The sequence below is a fragment of the Balaenoptera acutorostrata genome, chromosome 4 (genome assembly GCF_949987535.1).
Source record: "Balaenoptera acutorostrata chromosome 4, mBalAcu1.1, whole genome shotgun sequence".
Taxonomy (NCBI): domain Eukaryota; kingdom Metazoa; phylum Chordata; class Mammalia; order Artiodactyla; family Balaenopteridae; genus Balaenoptera; species Balaenoptera acutorostrata.
In genome coordinates this window covers 144,083,985-144,104,131 of record NC_080067.1, presented here as the reverse complement: position 1 = coordinate 144,104,131, position 20,147 = coordinate 144,083,985, and the positions used below count along the sequence as shown (strand labels likewise).

At 38.8% G+C, this 20,147-nt stretch overlaps 1 protein-coding gene across 5 annotated transcripts in view; it reads right to left on the bottom strand.

The window, feature by feature from the left end:
* The window catches only part of DYRK1A (dual specificity tyrosine phosphorylation regulated kinase 1A), a 144,701-nt gene that overhangs the window by 40,415 nt on the left and 84,139 nt on the right, over positions 1-20,147 (bottom strand). For all 5 annotated transcript variants that reach the window (XM_057545388.1, XM_057545387.1, XM_057545386.1 and 2 more), the window contains one exon: positions 170-366. In XM_057545388.1, coding sequence (XP_057401371.1) covers positions 170-289 — 120 coding nt within the window. In that variant the 5' untranslated portion in view covers positions 290-366. Of the gene's footprint in view, positions 1-169; positions 367-20,147 lie in introns of those variants that run through there.

Sequence of the window (20,147 nt, the reverse complement as noted above, 5' to 3'; positions counted from 1 at the left end):
CCAACAAACTTTTAAACGCAAACTCCTTAATATCATATTCTGTCAACCCGGAATCCCATGTGACATGTAAACCGAAAACCATTAAGGCATTCTGCCTATTTACTATTTTACCATTTTAATGAATAAATTACCATTCCAACAAATCATTTCTGATACTTCATAAACTTACCTGGTTAGTTAGAGGTTGCTGAATCTGGTCAGAATAAGATAAGGCAGAAACCTGTTGGTCACTTATGTTTGGCTGGCGACGGTCACTGTACTGATGTGAATGGGGCATCTGTCCAGCCATCTGAAGGCCAGCAGCATGGAATGAAAATGACGGTGCAAGCCGAACAGATGAAGGTTTGCATGCTGAAGTCTCTCCTCCTACAAGAAGATAATAAGTGAGGTTTTAAAGGATGCATTCATATCCTAATGTTTGTATCTTTTGACTTATCTGATAGTTCTTTAAATAAGGACTTTAGGATGTTCAATAATATTAAAAACCTTTAAAACTGCAAACAAGGGTATGACACTCAACACAACTGTTGTACAATAAATGGTATAAAATATAATAGTGATTAAAATGAATATCTAAAAGTCTGTTTTAAGAGAAAATCTTAAGCAAATCCTTTTGTAAAGCGATGGAAATAACCTTTCATACTTATTTTTACATATGAGATTTTCATCAATTGAGAATCATAAGTTGCAAAAGTAATCTCTGAATTCCTGCAAAGGGCCTGTCCAATGGATCAGCTCTTTAGAAATCAATTCAAAGGAAAACTGCTGAGACGCTGCTTTGTACCTGTCAGGTGTACGGCAATCAATAGCCCTAGCATCTCCCAAACCAGGTGAAAAATTTGTCCTAATGGTGCTCACCACTGACACAGGTAATTAAAAGTTGAGCACACAATACATGGAAACAAATTCACAGGCTGCTGTATTCCTCTGGACTCTTCTGACACAGTCCTAAGAGAACCTAGACCAGGCAAGCTTGTCACAAAAACGAACAATCAATTATTATCCCACAGGTAGGCTGGGACCATGGTCATGATTTTCATAGCAGAAATGGAAAATTAACATTTTGGTCCTAAAAGTATTTGGTAGCTAGCTAATAAAAGTTAATTTTTCTTTAGGAAAAGAAAAAGACTTTTCTTCTTATATTCGACCAAATCTGCAAATTTGCAATCACAGACTAAAGCCAGAAAACAAAGCACAAAACCCTGGTCAACCAACACTGGCCCAGAATACATGTGCCTGTCTTCCTGAGTAAACCAGCAAACTCTCACCACACAACACACCACACTGTTCAGCACCAGAGTACTTTTTCTAAAGTCAGCTTGTTTTGAAACACACAACAGCGCTGGCCCCAAAGTGAAGACCACAGATTCTTAGCCAGGCTGCTGCAGTTTGAAATTTCAGCTCCACACTTACCAGCTGTGTGGCCTTGCACACCTAATTTCCTGATAATGATAATAGTATCTACCTCAAACAGCTGTGGTGAAGGTTAAGTGCTTTAATACATGTAAAGTACTTAGAACGGCTCCGGCAATTAGTAGATGGCTTAATATCAACTGCAATTACTGTACTGTAATGCACAGTACAGTAGATGGGAAGGGAGATGGGGCGAGTACCCTTCTTCTGGAGCATACAATCTCCACCTGAATGTTGCACAGCTTCTGCAAACTAACGAGAACAAAGCTCAATTCCCCCCAAAAAATATAAGTTCCACTTTTATATCCTACACAGCAAATGCCACCACGCCACTGTCTTCTACCCAGTCAACCAGAATCAAAGCTCTGCGAGTCACGCTCGAGTTCTTTTCCTCCAGACGGCCTCGCGCAAATGGCAGCCCAATCTCACTGATTCTACTGCCCACAGAACGCTCAAACACAATCTCCTCTTTTCATTTCCATTACCCCATGCCTCACTTAGATGACTAAAATAGATTCCTAATAGATCTCTCTCTCTTTACTTTGCCCATGTGCAACTCCGCATTTCTTCAATAAGATGGCTAGAGTGGCCTTTCTAAGGTGCAAATCTCAAGTCTTCACCCCCTACTTAGCGTTGCTTTTAGACCTTAGCTTCTATCTCCCTCCATTACAGCATGCGGTCCTTAACTGACCCAGAGTATATGATTCATAAATATCTGCTGGGTAAGTACAATGTTCCTACGATGACAGATGGGATAACTTCTCTAAACATTATTCATAATTAAAAAATACATTCAGTTAATCCAATTCCATAGAGCGACTTTGTTCCGTGAAAAAAAAAATTTATCCTAAGGAAATAATAGATGATGTGCACAAAAATAGTAAGGGAAGAATGTTTATCTTGGTATTATTTACAACAGCAAAAGATTGGAAACCTAACTGTCAAATAACTGGGGGTGGGCGGGTGTGTGTGTGTGTGTGTGTGTGTGTGTGTGTGTGTGTGTGTGTGTGTGTGTGTGTGTGTGTGTGTGTTAAATTTGCATGTTAAAAACACAAAAGACTGGGAAGGAATATAAATATAAATGTATATGAAAAGAATTGGGGTCCTTGATCTATAAACAACTCAAATAGTAAAAAGACTAAGGCTCTGAATGACAAACGACTTAACCATTCTGGGTCCTAGTTTCCCTACCTATAGCAGAGGTATTATTACACTAACCCTGTTCCTTTAGGATTGTTATCAAGTTTAAACGAGATACCAAAAGTTGACATACAGAATAGAACCTGGTACATAACATGCACTTTTTAAGAAACACGAGCTTCTGTTTCTGTCATCAATGTCATTATTATATACTGTGTTTAAACTTGTTTGTTATAATATATAGAAAAAAGTCATTAGTATATAGCTTAAATAATTATCATCAATTGAACCTGTGGGACAAGAAAAATAAAACTTGCCATCGTTCCAAAACCCCCACCACCACTCTATGACCCCTCACAATCAATACCTAACTCCCTCATCCCCAAAAGTTACTAGTATCTTGACCTCCAAAAACAGATTAGTTTTAACTTTATATAAATGAATTTGTTTGCTTAATGTTAGGCTTATGAACTGTAGCTTGTTCATTATCATTACTTTATCCACCCTACTTTTGATTGACATGGGATTATTTCCAGTTCAGAGCTATTATGCATACTGCCACTAGGAAGATTCTTAAGTGATTTTCGGTATATACAGAGATGCTGTTCTGTTGGGTTTTTCCCAGTTTTTTGTTTAATCAATCTATTTTTTCCCTAGTAGTTTATGAAAATTCCCTGCGTTCCATTCCTTCACTAACACTTAGAATCATCAGTATTTCTAATTTCAGCCACTACAGCAGGTGTGTACTCCACTGTGATTTTAATGTGTATTTTCCTTGTGACTATGCGCATCTTTTCATTTATCAGCCACTTGGGTATCCACTTAGGTGAAATGCCCATTCAGATTGTTTTTCAATTTTTCTATCAAGAGAGCCTTTTTCTTACAAATATCTAAAACCTAAAAAAATTAGATTTTTTAACATATTTTGGATATAAGCCCCTTATTGGTTATAGATGGTTTACACTGTCACTCTCTTAATGTCATTTCTTAAATTAACTAATTTATTTTATTTATTTTTTGGCTACGTTAGGTCTTCATTGCAGAGCACGGGCTTCAGCAGTTGTGGCTCACGGGCTCAGTAGTTGTGGCTCGCGGGCTTAGTTGCTCTGCAGCATGTGGGATCTTCCTGGATCAGGACTCAAACCCATGTCCTCTGCACTGGCAGGCAGATTCTTAACCACTGCACCACCAGGGAAGTCCCTTAATGGTATTTTTTGACGAACACAATCTCTTAATGTTACCAACTTTTGGTTTAAAATTAGTACTTTTGGTGTCTGTTTAAGAAATCTTTCCTTTATACCAAAGTCATGAAGAAATTCTATGTTATCTTCCAGAAGTTGGGTTTTACCATTCACATCTAAAGATGGGCAGTGCTCTTGGATCTGATTTCTGTGTGTTTTCGATAGCAATCAAGTTTCATTTCCCCCCAAAATGGACATCCAATTAACCCAGAACCCATTATTAAAAAGAAACTTTCCCCAATGCCCTGTAATGTCAACTTTATCAAAAATCACATACTCATACATACTTGGATCTGTTTTTGGATTCTTTATTCTGTTATGCTGGATAAAGACTTACGTAGATTTCTTACATCTTTGTGTAAGAACCAAATATTGTCTAAATTATGATAGCTTCATAAGTTTTAATATGTAGTAAAGAATTTTTTTCTTCTACAAGAATGTTTTGGTTATTCTTAGCCCTCTCTGTGTCTATGTTTTAGAATTAGCTCATCAAATTCACCAAGACAAATAAACGCATGCTGGGATTTTGGTTGAAATTGCATTGTCTGGAACAGCGCTGTCCAACAGAAAGTTCTGCAATGATGGATTTATCTGCACTGTTTAGTAAGTAGCTACTAGCACAACTGGGCACTTGAACAGTCTTTTTTTTCCCCCTTCCCAATCTTTATTCTTCACTTTGCCTTATTCTACTTGCTGCCACCTTCAGTACAGTGGTGATCAGAGGAGGAGGTACAGGTTCTGCTGTCTTATACCCAATCTCAGAAGGAAAGCTTTCTATATTTCTCCAGTATTGTGGTTGCTCTAGGTATTTAACTGATAACCACTATCAGGTTAACGAAGTTCCCTTCTAGCCCCAGTTTGCTAAAACCTTTTTCTCATGAACTGATGCTGAATTTTATTAAATGCTTTTTCTGAGCTCCACTGAAATGACATGCGTTTTCTTATTTATTTGGTTAATGTGGTGAAATACACTGATTGGTTTATGAATGTTAAATCAACTGCAGCATTCCTGGAATACAATTTGGTCATGATTATCCTTTTGTAGTAAATTCACTGGTGACATCATCTGGACGTGCAGTTTTCTTTGTGGGTAGGTTTTTCAATTAAATTTCTTAAATATGACTATTCAGATTTTACATTTTCTGGTGTGTCTATTTTGGTAGGCTATATGTTTCCAATAGTATTTAGTCCGTCTAAATTTCAAATGCATCGTTATCAACTTCTTCATAATATCCTCTCTTATAAGCTTTTCAATCAATGTAGATATAACTGTAGTAACAGCCGCTTCACCCAAGACTGGTTAAAAAGTCCTTCTCTTGTCTTCTTTGTGATCAGTCTAATCAAAGGTTTATTAATTTTATTAAGTGTTCCTCTTTTACTTGTATTTTCTATTTCTGTACTTATCCTATTCCTTCGGTTAGCCAGAGAGGTATATTAAAAATCTCCCATTTAGGTTATGTACTGAATTACATAAATTGGAAGGTTTTATACCTTCCTGATGAACAAGACCTTTTATCATTATAAACTGCCCCTGTTTCTTTCCAATAATGCTTTTCACCTTGTCTGACATTAGCATGACTACACCAAGCCTACCTCTTAATTTTCGCATGGTATGTCTTTTGTTCATCCTTTTACTTTCAACCTTTGTTTCCTTATATTTTAGGTTTGTTTCTTGTTAAACAGTATGTAGTTGGGTTTAATTCATGTATGAACACTAATAACCTTTCTGTACTTATTCCAACTGTTTTATGTTCCTTTCTTACCTTCTGCTGGATTAAACTTTATACGCCCTCCTTGCATGCAGATTATTTTTTTTAAGTTATCTTATACATTACAATATGGATTACATATCCTTGACTCACCAAAACCTAATTACTCCTTTAATTTGTATACTATTGTTGACTTGTGTATGTACACACACACACACCACAAGCACACGATCACATGACAGTGACTAATCATCCAGCATGAGTAGAATCAGACTCAAGAATACATTTTGGGTGACGGATCAATAACTTTTTGATATCCAGACAGCCATGAAAGAAATACAATGAACTAGATAGCTGCTGCTTGATTATTACTGTTACAACTATCCTCCTAAAATACTTGTTTCATTTTCTGAATCTAGATCTAGTCAATTACATGCACTAAATTCAACAAGCACTCAATGAGGGGTAACTAAGGCATTGTTTTGTGGGGGTGACAATGCCACCCACGATCTATAACAGTGAGTCTCAAACTTTAACGTGCTTACAAATCGCCTTTGAATCTTGTTAAAACTGAAGACTGACTCAGCAGATCTAGAGTAGGGCTTGAGAGTCTAACAAGCCACCAGATGATGCCAATGCTGCTCTGAATAACATCTAAAAAAATTTAACTGCTCATCTTAAGAAAGCTATCTTTCAACTAATGCAAGTAGCAGATAGTCCAAAAACAGGCTATGTTCTGACTACACAATACACCGTAAGGCTTTTCCCTCCAAATTTTGGGGTCTGTGGGTTTTTTTTTTTTTAAAGACTAAAACACATTCCCGTCCTAAGAGTGGTATATGGTAGGTGACAAAGAATCTGATTTTCCTTTAAAATTTGCTGTAGGTAATCTAAATGTGGGTCAAAAAGAAATAACTATGTTTTTCACTTGTGGGATTTTTTTTTGGCTGCACTGGGTCTTCGCTGCTGAGCATGGGCTTTCTCTAGTTGCAGCGAGCGGAGGCTACTCTTTGTGGCGGTGCATGGGCTTCTCACTGCCGTGGCTTCTCTTGTTGTGGAGGACGGGCTCTAGGCGAGTGGGCTTCAGTAGTCCAGACACAGAGGTTCAGTAGTTGTGGCGCAGGGGCTTAGCTGCTCCGTGGCCTGTAGGATCTTCCAGGACCAGGGCTTGAACCTGTGTCCCCTGCACTGGCAGGCAGATTCTTAACCACTGCACCACCAGGGAAGTCCCTGTGGGATTTTTTTTAAAGCTATTTACTATACCATCTGTTTAGTATAAAATCTATTATAACTACTTAGTAACATTACCAGTTATTTAGCGAAGTGAAAGAAAGATTAAGCTTCTAGCACTAAGGCCTGGTATATAGGTGGTGTCTGCCACATGCTCACTGTCTCCTTTCTTAGTTCAACTGCTCCGTGTTAAATCCAGAAAGAGACTCAAGTTTAGTTTCCTCCCACAATGCCAGAAAGTATTTAAGGTATTCACTCATTCATTCCTCTCCTGTTATAAGGCTCCAAGAAGACAAACTAATATGGGAATTTCCTGTCAACCTGATTTTATAATTAAGCAAATCACCATGGTTTTTATTCTTTCTAAAGTTTCCATCTTCCTTTTTAAATCTAAATGTTAATGAGGAAAAAGACTCCGTTCATCCTATAACAGAGATGATGATAAAGAATTAGGTTGAACTATATGAAATTGCTGATATTAGACCTCCTTTGGCCTACAAAACAGCAATTTCATATGGTTTAACCTGTATCTGCCATATTATATATAACCCTTATTCAACTAAATTAAAAATAATATTTTAGCCCAAGAATGTATCATAAATACATGTCGCAATAGCAGATATTTTAATTTAATGATAAACTTATAAAACTTAATTCAAAATTATCTTCTTTTTTTTTTTAACATCTTTATTGGAGTATAATTGCTTTACAATGGTGTGTTAGTTTCTGCTTCAAAATCATTTCTTGGAGTTCAACTCCAATGTAATATTTTAAATTGCTGCCAAATAGTATAAAAGGCAAGTTGGAGAAAAGTATGCATGTAAGGTCCTGTCTTCATTTTTTATATCCTTCTGAACTCTATGGATCTTTTTTACCATAAGCATATCTTCATAAATTTTAAAAGTTCATAAAAATGTTGTTGGTAAATAGTTTATTAAAAAATGAAGCAGCTTCCTCACTATGTTCTAAAAAGAAACTTTAACAACTAGAGACCATACACTAGTAGAGATTAGCACTGATTCTAGAGAGAAACATTCCATGAACAGATCTCAGAGATTGAGAGACGGCAAGACAGAGGCAGAAGTAGACACAGAGGAAATACCAAACAAAAAAGCCTGGGAGAAGACCCTGAGTGAAAATAACCATCATTTATATCTCTGATATAAGACCCACATGTAGCGCCACTTGTAGCTAACTTGAATTTTTTTTTATTAATATACTGATAGGAGACCATCCTTGTTGACAGTATTAATCCACATTAGATTTTAAAGAGACAGAACAATATTAAAGAACAAAAATAAATGAAAACAATTCAAGTTAATTAAAACTAAGACATTCAAATGCAGAAACTTTTACGAGGCCAAGTTTCTAAGACAGAATCCCCTAAGAAATGACAGAAAGGCAACCAAGAGTAAGTGGGAAGAAACCTGCAAGGTCCCTAGCAACAAGATATACCCATAGCAAAAGAGAAGAAAAACGTTAAGGGAGTAGCCAGTTGCACTTTTAATGATGGCTGGCAAGAAAAATACACATTAAGAGGGTAACTGAATGGAAGTCCACGAGTAAGATATTAGTACTAAGAACAGTGCCTGGGACGTGGCCTGCATTCAATAAATATTTGTTCAGTGAAAGAATGAACTGAATCCAACAGGAATATTTAGAACGTGAAGAAATGGTTCAAAAAGGGAGGGAGAAAGCTGAAGGGGGTAAGGATGAAAGAAGTATTTTTAAAATGGGGGCTCGGGGCTTCCCTGGTGGCACAGTGGTTAAGAATCCGCCTGCCAATGCAGGGGACATGGGTTCGAGCCCTGGTCCGGTAAGATCCCACATGCCACAGAGCAATGAAGCCCATGTGCCACAACTACTGAGCCTGCGCTCTAGAGCCCGCACGCCCCAACTACTGAAGCCTGTGTACCTAGAGCCCGTGCTCCGCAACAAGAGAAGCCACCACAATGAGAAGCCCGTGCACCGCAATGAAGAGTAGCCCCCGCTCGCTGCAACTAGAGAAAGCCCGCACGCAGCAACAAAGACCCAACACAGCCAAAAATAAAAATAAATAAATAAATAAATAAATAAATAAAATGGGGGCTCATGAGCCAGAAATAAAGAACAGTCTAATCACAGCACAGGCTACATCTATTGCTGACAGTCAATTTCTCTTACTCACTTTTATATCCCAAGCACATATGACAGTGCCTGCCTCCACAGGTGTTAAATAAATATACATTAAGGTGAAACTATGTTATGATTCTATAAATTATCTAATTTTAAGAACAAATGAACTGATTTCTTATTACCCTCTAGTTAGTGGCCAATATGTATCACCACAGAATGCATGTGTACGTGTACACACACACACACACACACACACACACATTTAACCTACTAGCCAAAACAGCATATTCAATTGTCTACAAACAGGATGAAATTGCTCATATGAGACCTAAACAAATGCTCGGGTTTATCAATATGAGATGTTAAGTAAATCTGTGCATTAAATTGTTAAGAATAACAATGGGGTAGGGATAAAAATATTTCTCTTTAAAGCCTATAATATCAGACTTCCACTTCTGACCATTTTAGAGCACCTGGTCCCGAACTACCTCACTCACAACAAACCACTACGCAACTGGTCAAGACAGATGAAATATCTGTTTTCAGACACTGGACGATAGGCCACACAGAACAACTTCTTTGTGTGCCTAGTGATCACCGAGAAAAGGGAAACTTGGTGAGCCCCACAATCACCTTGGCTTTCTATCTGGAGACAATTTCCAGAGTACAGTGCAGGGAAGGGGGCCCAAACAGAACACAGTGGTCTTGCTGAACTGAGGAGACAGAGATGAGAGTTCAAGGCTACCGAGTTGGCTGGAATCTGTGGGGCAGGCAGTAGAAATAAGGGAGTTATGCAGAGAAGGAGCTCCATTAATCTATACCTGGGGATGCCCTTGACTGTGTGGCCAAATACTAAGCTGCACAATCGTCAGGCGAAGGCCCATGAGGCCACTCAAAGAGCAACAGGCAGGGAGCTGAAAGCGGAACAACTACTAGAACTTGCCCCGGACTGGGAGACAGTAAGTGTTCTAATCACTTAGGGTGGAGAAACCCCGACAAACACCACAGACATTCAACAGAGACGCCAGAAAATCCACACTTCAGGAGGAAAGCTATACTGGCCCTATAAAAGGCAGTCTTCCACTTGTCGTAACAGAGACTGTAACAAACCTCAAAGGATCAAGATGATCAACAAGTAAGCTAACCGCCCACCAGGACAAAATTCAACACTTCTTAAAAGGAAGACAACAAAACCCAGATGCTCAACAGCCTAGCATTCTTAACGCCCATATCCAATCAGAAATCACTAGGCACACAAAGAAGCAGGAAAATGAGGTCTGTATTCAAGAAGAAAATATCTCATTAATAGACCCAGAAATGACAGAAATAATGAAATTGGCAGACAAAAAATAGATTAGAAATCTTTTAAAATATAAAGGAAATTATGGACAAAATAAAAGAACAGCAAATCTTAACAGATAAATGGAAAATATAAATAGGAACCAAAAAGAAATTCTAGACATGAAAAACAATTGAAGTGAAAAATTCACTAAATGGACCTAATAGGAGACTAGACACTGTGGAAGGAAAAAAAAAAAAAATCAGCGAATTCAAAAACAAAGAAACAGGCCTTCCCTGGTGGCGCAGTGGTTAAGAATCCACCTGCCAATGCAGGGGACACCGGGTTCGAGCCCTGGTCCAGGAAGATCCCACATGCCGTGGAGCAACTAAGCCGGTACACCACAACTACTGAGCCTGCGCTCTAGAGTCTGCGAGCCACAACTACTGAGCTCACGTGCCACAACTACTGAAGCCCACGTGCCTAGAGTACAAGACACTATAACTTAAGGATGCATGTGGTAAGCCCTCAAGCAACCACTGAGAAAGATTGGATGGATGGATGGATGGATGGACAGATGGATGGATTATCCTCAACTAGATCACAGAAAATCTTACTTAGCCCTAAGTAAGACAGTAAACGGTCCTTTACCCTTTCAGTTACTAATGGCAAACCAAATTCTTATAGCTGAAGTAAAGTGTCAAGCACTTATTTTTAATAATAGCATCTGGAACACAAAAAGGATTAAAATAATCACTCAAGATACAGCTGCCAGACTCTATAATTATTATACTGTACATAGTATATATAACACGTAATATGTGTAAATTTATATTTCTCCCAATATTCTAAAATTATAAAATATGTTTAAATAGAAAAAAATAAATAAAACAGATAATACTACCTGGTTATTTTATGGGTTATCAGCAGCTATGAAAAAATTCCAAGTGGAAAAAAAAGAAATCCCTTTTTTCTTATACTGTCCATTAAATTAAAATGTTTAATCAGTAATAAGCCCATCTAAATAAAAAATTTCCCCCTTTAGTAGGAAACAAGGTGTCAAGCAGCCTTTGAGCCCTTAATTTTTAGGAATGGGGGGTTGGGCTGAAACAAAGGACAAGTAAACATACACAATGTCTGGAGAGAAATTTTAGAAGCGAGATTAAACCTTTCAAGAGATCAATTCCAACCACTTGAAGAAAATGAAGATCAGTGATTTTCTACCTTGGCCTGGTAGCTACTTAGTGACTGATATGGATGAGAAGCCAGTCTACCTCCCAGTGCAATAATGTTACTGAAACACACACTCCCCCTGCCCTCCTCCAGCTCTGTTCACTACTGAATCCCTAGGACTTAGAACAGTGCTCAACATGCAGTAGACATGCTGTAAGTAACTGCTGCCTAACCAACTCACTGTGCAGTATAGAAAGAGCACAGACATTTACAAATTTATAAATATGAATCTGCCATTAGGAGAAGATTTAGAAATGCCAACACAAAAGATTATTATGTTACAATAAATTAAGCATAAAAGCTGCTGAATTTTAGGTATGATTAACTGGTAACTGATTGTAAATGACTTCAACAAAACTTTTCTAAAACTTAAAACTAAAATTTTACTGGAAAAATTACATGCTAAAGAAAGCAACATACTTAACACAGCAACCAAAATAATGGCCACTTCAACAAAATGCTCACAAACATGCTTTTGAGGCAAATTAAGTTTGAAGGAAATACAATTAAAAAATGCTTTATCTTCATGATGGTAGCTGCATGATCCTTGTTGGCTCATAACTGTTTCAAATTTATATAGCCTCTAACCCATCCACCCCACCCTACTCCAGTCCTTTGGGGAAACAAAAAGCAAACTTGTTTCTGATAGTTTAATTTTAGATGCTGTTTCACCGGACAGCCCTGCAGAGGGGCAGAAAAAAGATGCCTTTTGAACGAGCAAAATCCAGCTCTCAGCACAAGGGAACAGCAATGAGACAACAGCTGCTGCAGCAGCCTTTTCTGGCAATATCAGTGTCTCAGTATAAAAACAGTGTCACCTATAAATATAGGACCTAATTTACATAAATTTCTTTCTAGCCACAGTATGAGAATAACGTGATTTATTCAACAGGTAACTAATCAGGCTAAAGGAGACCAAGATTCTAAAAAAAGAAAAAAATCTACTACCACTATGAGAATAAAAGTATTTTCAAGAATCTAGAAGATCTACACAGGACAGTGCTGGTTGCTCTATCAGGCGTCCGGGTTAATACCAAAGAAAATGAGCAAATAACTGGGGTCCTGACTAGAATGCTTGTATAAGTGCTAAACACTTGTTTAACTGAAGGATTCACATTTTCACTGCAGTCATCTGGCCTTCAGTAAGTTTAACTTTCATAAATAAATAAAGATACTGAAAGTATTACAAAAATGATGTAAGTCATTCAAACTGACAAACTATGCTGGTTAAAATCAAGAAACAATTCTTTCAAGCAAGCTAAGGAACTATCATCATTCAATTAGACGGTAAGCCAGATCTGAGAGTCTAGCGTGTCTTTCAACGAGAAGGGACGACAGTGATCATGTAGCTCAAGGCTATCAGACAGCTGTCCCTCACACTAGTACTTGTCAGATGACGTATCCTTATTTATGGTTTAGCAAATACAATCACCTGAGACAGGGTTAGCGGTAGTTGACAACGCATGAAACAGTCAGCCTAACCAGCAGTAACGTGACATGTGCATTCAATGAACGCCACTTCCTATTTTCAGTCAGAAGATGGGGTTTTCATTCACCTCCTCTCAGGTCAGAGTCATCTGTGGGACAGTTAAGGGAAAGCACTGGAACCATCCAGATGGGATAACTGTAGATCTCAAGCTGCTCATAACCACCTTTGTGAAGCTCTGCTTTCCATATCTCAGATTCCTCTGTAACAGGCAAATTTAGCATATTCATTTACAAAACAGGTAAAATGAGAAATACACCAGGAAAGTTCAAGCTTGCTACATAGAAATACACTGAACTAGGATTTAAGACTTCCTCTCGCTTGCTGTAACACCCGCATAAATGCGGCATGGTAACAAATAAGTCAGTTTCCTCATACATGAAATGAGATGGTTCATCATCTTGTCCAGTCACATAAACGCAAAGTATTCCTTCCTTTGTAAAATGCCATGGATTTGAAATGTTACACAGATCATTGCCAGAGGAAAGGAAAGGCTGGGCTCAGAAGTCTCTGTTTAGAGCTTAAATGACACATTTTAATAAATGGTGGTTAGATTCTAATTTATTTCCTTTTTAAAAAAATCTACACAAAAACATAGTAAAATACTATTTATCTAAAAACAACTTTAAATGTTTTATATACATATATATACACACACATAAAGTATATACACGTATATACAAACGCACACAATGTATGAATATGTTCATACATATAAAACCTGAACTACCCAAAGATGCTCCCTCCCCAACCCCATTCCAGGATTTTTCTTCAGATCTCTTGACCATGACTTTGCTAGGGCCCATACACACTACAGTTGCCTTCCAGAGACCTGGAAGTACAAAAGGAAGAGAAACCATATATTACAACACATCTAAAAGCTGAAACATTATGAAGCTATTAAAAAGCTGAACACTGCCTGCTTAGCTGCCTTCCCCTCCAGGAAGAAAAATCAGAACATAGAGAGAGGCCGCTAGGAATACGACACAGGCGGAAATGTCACCTACCACAGGCTGCCATCACTTCAGCTATGCCACAACCATGCCACTTTAACAAGTGTCTGGAGATGCTACTAAGTTTCAGGCACATAAAGTTTCTCTGGAAAGAAAGCTGCCCCATACGTTCCCTCATCTTTGCCTCTGCCTTCTCCCAAAGCAGGCACAGCAACAGCAGCTGAGAAAGAAAAAAACACTTTTAAAACTCTTTCCCTCTCTGACCCCAGGCGGAGAAGAGGAGAACCATACACATAACTCCTCTCCTCACTCTTTTTTCGTTCTAGCTAGACAGCTGTTAAACATACAAGATATTTTTAAGTCTAGTTAAGTACTTAGTTGGGTACCTATATTGAATTGCAGCATAATACTTAAAATTATCCAATGAGGCAATCATTTGGCTTTGTGATTCCAATTAGAACACTGTATATTTACAGGGATTTTCCATTACAAAATGCCCCAAAGGCAAGATATTTATCTGACCAGAGACACTTTAAAAAGTTAAGCACTGAGCAAACTGTTAACTGTTCACAGAGGTTATAAAATGTAATAATATTAAAAAAAGGAACACTTCATTAAAAGTATATTTATGTAGCAAATAAATACTTCATTTTAGAGCTCATCATTAGTTTTCCCTCTTCCATATCTACTGTGCGAAAGTGTTTAAAATTTGCATCTGAGTTCCATGCCAAATGAAAACAGTCTGGAAAATGTTACTGTCCAAAGTGTTATACAATATCCTTAAATATATAAAGCTCTCTAACGATACAATTAAAAACACTAAAATCTGCCCCCACCCCCCGAAAAAAGGCAAAAGATGCAATTCTCACAAACCAATAATAAGCATATGAGAAAACTTTCACTCACTAGAAGTCAAAAAGTAAGTCAACAGGTAAATAACAGTGAGATTTCATTATTTACCTCTCAAACAAGCACATTTTTCCAAACCAAAGAGAATACCCTCAGTAGTAATAGTAAGAATAAAGCAGGTTTGTATGACCCTTTACCAGAATGCTCTGTCAATAGTTTTTCACAACTAAAGAAAAAGTAATAAAAGTAAAAAATAGTAACAACATTCATTAAACTCTTCTTCCAAGCCAAGTTTTGTTTCAGTATGCCTCATATCCACGAAGGCTCCAAGAATTAGGCAGCATCATTACAGCATCTGCTACACTTTACACAGAAAGGAACTGAAGTCCAGCAGCTGCACAGGGGCCCTAAGTGTGGTGGCCCCACGCTCATGGCTGGTCAGTGGTAACACAACCCAGGCTCTGCAGAGTCCACTCTCCTCACCAGGGGACGCCTCAAAGATAGAAAGAGTGGGGAAGTGCTCAAGAGACATGAGAAACACCTCCTACAAGACGGGACTGCTAGGTCCTCCCTTGCAAAGGAGTGAAGATAAACTGAACTAGCAGGGAAAAGATATGGAGGCTGAGAAAGAGCACCCTGCTTGAGGATGTCCCTTCCCAAGTACAACCTGCTTGAAGTCAAGTGAAAATAAATGCAGCACGGATGCGTCCAAATGGATGGCTGTGGCCAGAAGAGAGGGGAATTTAAAAAGGAATCTAGGAAAAACAGATACACTTCACATCGAGCTTTACAAAAGTACCTTCCTAAAAAAGCCAGTTCTCAGTCTCCATGAATCTTGAGAAGAGCTCACGAAAATGTCCTGTGGAAAACGACAAGACCGGGAAGTGGGCCACAGTCCAGACCGAGCTTCACGTGCAGCCTCACCCTGCGCAGGCCCGCCCTCAGGATCCAGCCCCAGCTCTCCCAGGCGCACCCTCCGCTCCTGACTCTGCTGCTCTGCCCGACCAACTCCCACTTCTCTTCCAGACAGCGGTTCAAACGTCGCTTCACGTTTGGCTGGAGAACACAGACAGAGGAGTAGGTTACAGATAGAAAGGCAGGCTGGACCAAAGGGTCTTTCTGCCAGGATAAGAGATTTGGATTTTGTAAAATAGGTAAGAGGGTGCCAGAGAAAGGGTGCCCGGAGTGACACCACTCCAGCTGTGTTTTCAGCTATAGAAATAAACACTCTGGAGCGTCTGGATTCAATTTTGCCACTTACTACACCTAGCTACTGAGTGACTGGATAATTCAATCTCTGCCTCCTTTTCCAACTGCAGAATGGGTTAATAACAGTGCTTGAACCTCAAGACTATTAAGAAAATTACAGACAATGTTTTAAACCAGGGGTCCCTAACCCCCAGGCCACAGACCATTATCGGTCGGCAGCCTGTTAGGAACCGGGCCGCACGGCAGGGGGTGAGCGGCGGGCCAGCGAGCGAAGCTTCATCTGCCGCTCCCCGCCGCTCGCATTACCGCCTGAACCCTGCCCCACCCACCCCACCCCCGTCCGTGGAAAAATTGTCTTCCATGAAATCGGTCCCTGGTGCCAAAAAGGTTGGGGACCGCTGCTTTAAACAATATCTGGCACATGGGAAGTGCTCAACAGATGTTCTATCACTTAAGCTTATCATAATTGAGGTGTAATACGGATTGAAACAGAGAGAAACCTCAAGCAGAAATCAATTAGGGACTTATTTCAACAGTCCGAGCAAAGGACTGTGAGAGCCTTTAGGAGATTAATGTCGAAAAAAAAGGGAAGATGTATGAACAGACACCATGGGATAGAAATGACAGGACTTAAAAACTTGTTTAAAGTTGCAAGATGAGAGACAAGCTGGTTTCAAAAATGGCTCAGTGGTTTTGAGCCTAGGTGACTTAGGACACAGTGGTGACAATGAGCAAGTCTGAGAAGGGCACCAGGTTGAATGAGCACATGCCCTTAAATGTAATGACTTGGTCAAAGACTGCTTCCTAGTACATCTCAGCAGTTTTCATGCTATCAAGCACATGACAGTTAAAACTTTGTTGAAAATAGAAAGGAGAAAAGGGTACAAAAACAATAAAAGGAGAAGGGAAAGAGTGTGGCAGAGAAAAAAAAAAAATTGGCCTGGGGAGGAGAAGCCCACGGTTCTGGTCCAAATTCAGAGGTTAACTACGTGACATTGGGGAAAACATGCCACCTGTACCAACAGCCCCACCCCGTCACATACCCTACTGCGTCACATACTGAGGAAGTATCACCATCTATTTGGGGCTTCTTCAAAATATACACATCACTCTCCTTTCTTCCCCATCTCTGAAGCATTTTCCTAGAAAGCCTCTGTTTTTGACAGGTGTTAACTTAACCTGCTCTGGATGCTTGGGCAGAAAAAAGGTTGAACACCCATGAATAACCATCTCCCCAGTCACTTCCAGCCTTGACATTATCATATTTGCCTGAGCATACCTCAGTCAGGAATATACGACTGTCCCCAAAGCAAGAAGAGCTCACATTTCCCAACCAGACCATGACTACAGGCGTGCCTTGTTCTACTGCGCTTCACTTTATTGAACTTCGCAAATATTGTGGTTTTTACAAATTGAAGGTTTGTGGCAACCCCGAGTCAAGCAAGTCTATCGGCGCCATTTTTCCAACAGCATTTGCTCACTTCACGTCTCTGTGTCACATTTTGGTAATTCTTGCAATATTCCGAACTTTTTCATTATTACTACGTTTGTTATGGTGATGTGTGATCAGTGATCTCTGATGTTACTATTGTAATTGGGGTTTTTTTTGTATTTTTTAAATCAAGGTATGTACTTTTTTAAAACACATAATGCTATTATTGAACACTTAACAGACGACGATATAGTGTAAACATAACTTTTATATGCACTGAGAAACCAAAAACTTCATGTGATTCACTTTAATTAATGTGGTGGTCTGGAATCGAACCCACAGTATCTCTGAGGTGTGCCTGTGCATATCTATCTATATACATGGGAGGTGTCCATCACAATATAGTCAAAAGCCTACTTCCAATCTTCAATACCAGTTTCTTGTCCTCATTAGATTTCCTTTAAAGTCACCTAGGTTTCCCAGAGCACATAATCTTAACTTCTAAACTGTTTTAAAGGCAACATTTTTTGAATGACCATATGACACTATAACTGGATATATTATCCCAAGTAACAGTAAGATTAAAAACTTTTTAAATTAGAAGAGTTGATGTTTTCCATTAATTCTACGGGTATATTCACGATTTCTACTTATTACAATACTTTAAAAAATGGTTTTTAAAAGTTTTATTTATAACATCAACACCTGAAAACATGAGATCATGACCTTAAAAATCTGTTAAATTTCTCTGCCTCACTTTGAACAGATTCGTTACATCAAACGATCTCCATAAGCATCCCAAACTACTACTGAAAGCAGTTCCCCCATGCTTACATGTCATCCTCAAAGAGACCTCTATTATTCAAATAAAGTAATGAACAGTAATAGTATACCCCATAACAGAAAAGACAATATAAAAGACTGTTTAAGAACTCAAATATGTAAGGACTGAGGAATAATTTTGGGGAAATAACCTTATTTTATATTCAGACATGTACAGTGCAGATAATTTTAATCCCAAATATAATCACAATGCTAAAAACTAGATTTAAGTTAATTTTAACACAGAAAATACTACTTTTTCTAGTCGAATGACATCAAAGAAAGAATGTTGATACATGTCAATAACACTTCTTCTCACTTCCCACCTAAAAAGATGTTTTTCTTTTCCTTTCTTTTTTTAATTAAAAAAATTTTTAATTGAGGTATAATTGACATACAGCATTACATTAGTTTCAGGCGTATAACATGATTCAATTTTTTTTAAGTCATTAGGGAAACCACTTTTAAGATTTTTAAAATAACTCTCAACTATCTAATATCTAAAATGAGGGGAAGAAATAGTTATAACACAATTCCAATTAGAAATTTATGCTAAACAAACTGGATTTGGGTTTCTGAAAATATCATTGAAGAACATACCTCTTCAAAGGAGGTAAGATAGCAGAACATCTCTCATCCTTCCTACCTGGGCTGCTAGACCCCATTTCCAACCACCTCCTCAGGGGCCTTCCTCCAGGGAACTTCCTCCATCAAACTGCCCCTCTATTACCATCCACCTCTCCCTTCCAGTTCTGTCAAACATATAAATGTGCTCTATTTCCTTACTGTTAAAACAAAATCCTTCCTGGATTCTACATGCCCCCTTAACAACTAATCTATCTTCTAATTCATTCATTCAACAAATATTTACTGAGCCCCTACTATGCTCTAGACCTAAGCTGTCCAATATGGCAGCCACTAATCACAGGTAGGGCTACACTCAGTGCTTGAAATGCATCTGGTTGGAACTGTGATGGGCTGTAAATGTACAACAAATGTAAAACATGCAAGATTTCAAGGACTTCGTACAAAATAACAGAATGTAAACTCTCTCAATAATTTTTAACTTTAAAATAATATTTTTCAGATATATTGGGTAAAATAAAATATATTACCAAAATTAATGTTGATTCTTTTTTCTGTTTTTTAAACTGTGACTCCTAGAAACTTAAATTACATAGGTGGCTTACATTATATTCTATCGGACAGTGCTGTTCTAGATAAAGTTCTCAGCATTAAGGCCAAAACTGTGAAGATGAAGGGGAAAGTCTCTGTCTTCCTGGAGTTTGTATTTTATTGCTGGTGGGGGGAGGGCAGGATCCCTGAGACAATAAGTGAACTTGGTAATATCAGAAAAGATGTCAGATGAGTGTTCTGAAGAAAATAAGACAAGGACAAGAGGAACTGGGTGTGGAGGGGAGCTGTGTCTTCTCTTCACTCCCATCCCTCACAACAGAGACAAGGCAGCCAGGCTTCCCCTCTAGGACAAACTCAAACAGACTGGCAGTGGCCGTCCGGAGCGCCTACTGTTCCAGATTCCAAGGCTAACTAGAACCTCGGCTTAGAGAGCACGGCATGCTGTGTCTGCCCAGGCTGGAGCAGAGAGGAATGCCAAGTGCAACTCACTTCTGTAAACTGCACCCCCCCCCATCCATCCACTCAAGCTAGAGACCGCAGAGCCTTATTCACTGTCTCATTTCCCCCCACCGTGCACACGCATGCGTGCACACACACACACACACACACACACACATATACACACACACACACTCACACAATCCAACTACATTCTATGAATTTGGCCTCAGGAATGTCTCACAAATCCATCTGCTTATTTCTATACTCTTCGTCAAGATCTCAATTCAGAAGAAAGTGTTGGGGAGGATTCTACAGTACCTGCGCCTTCTCCCCACGGCTGTCAAAGTTTGCTTCCTTAAAAAAGTTTCAAGATCCCAACACCTTGAGACATTCAGAGCTTCCAGGTTTAAGTGTTTACAGCTCTCATCTCATTGCCCACCATTCCCTCCATCCTGTCC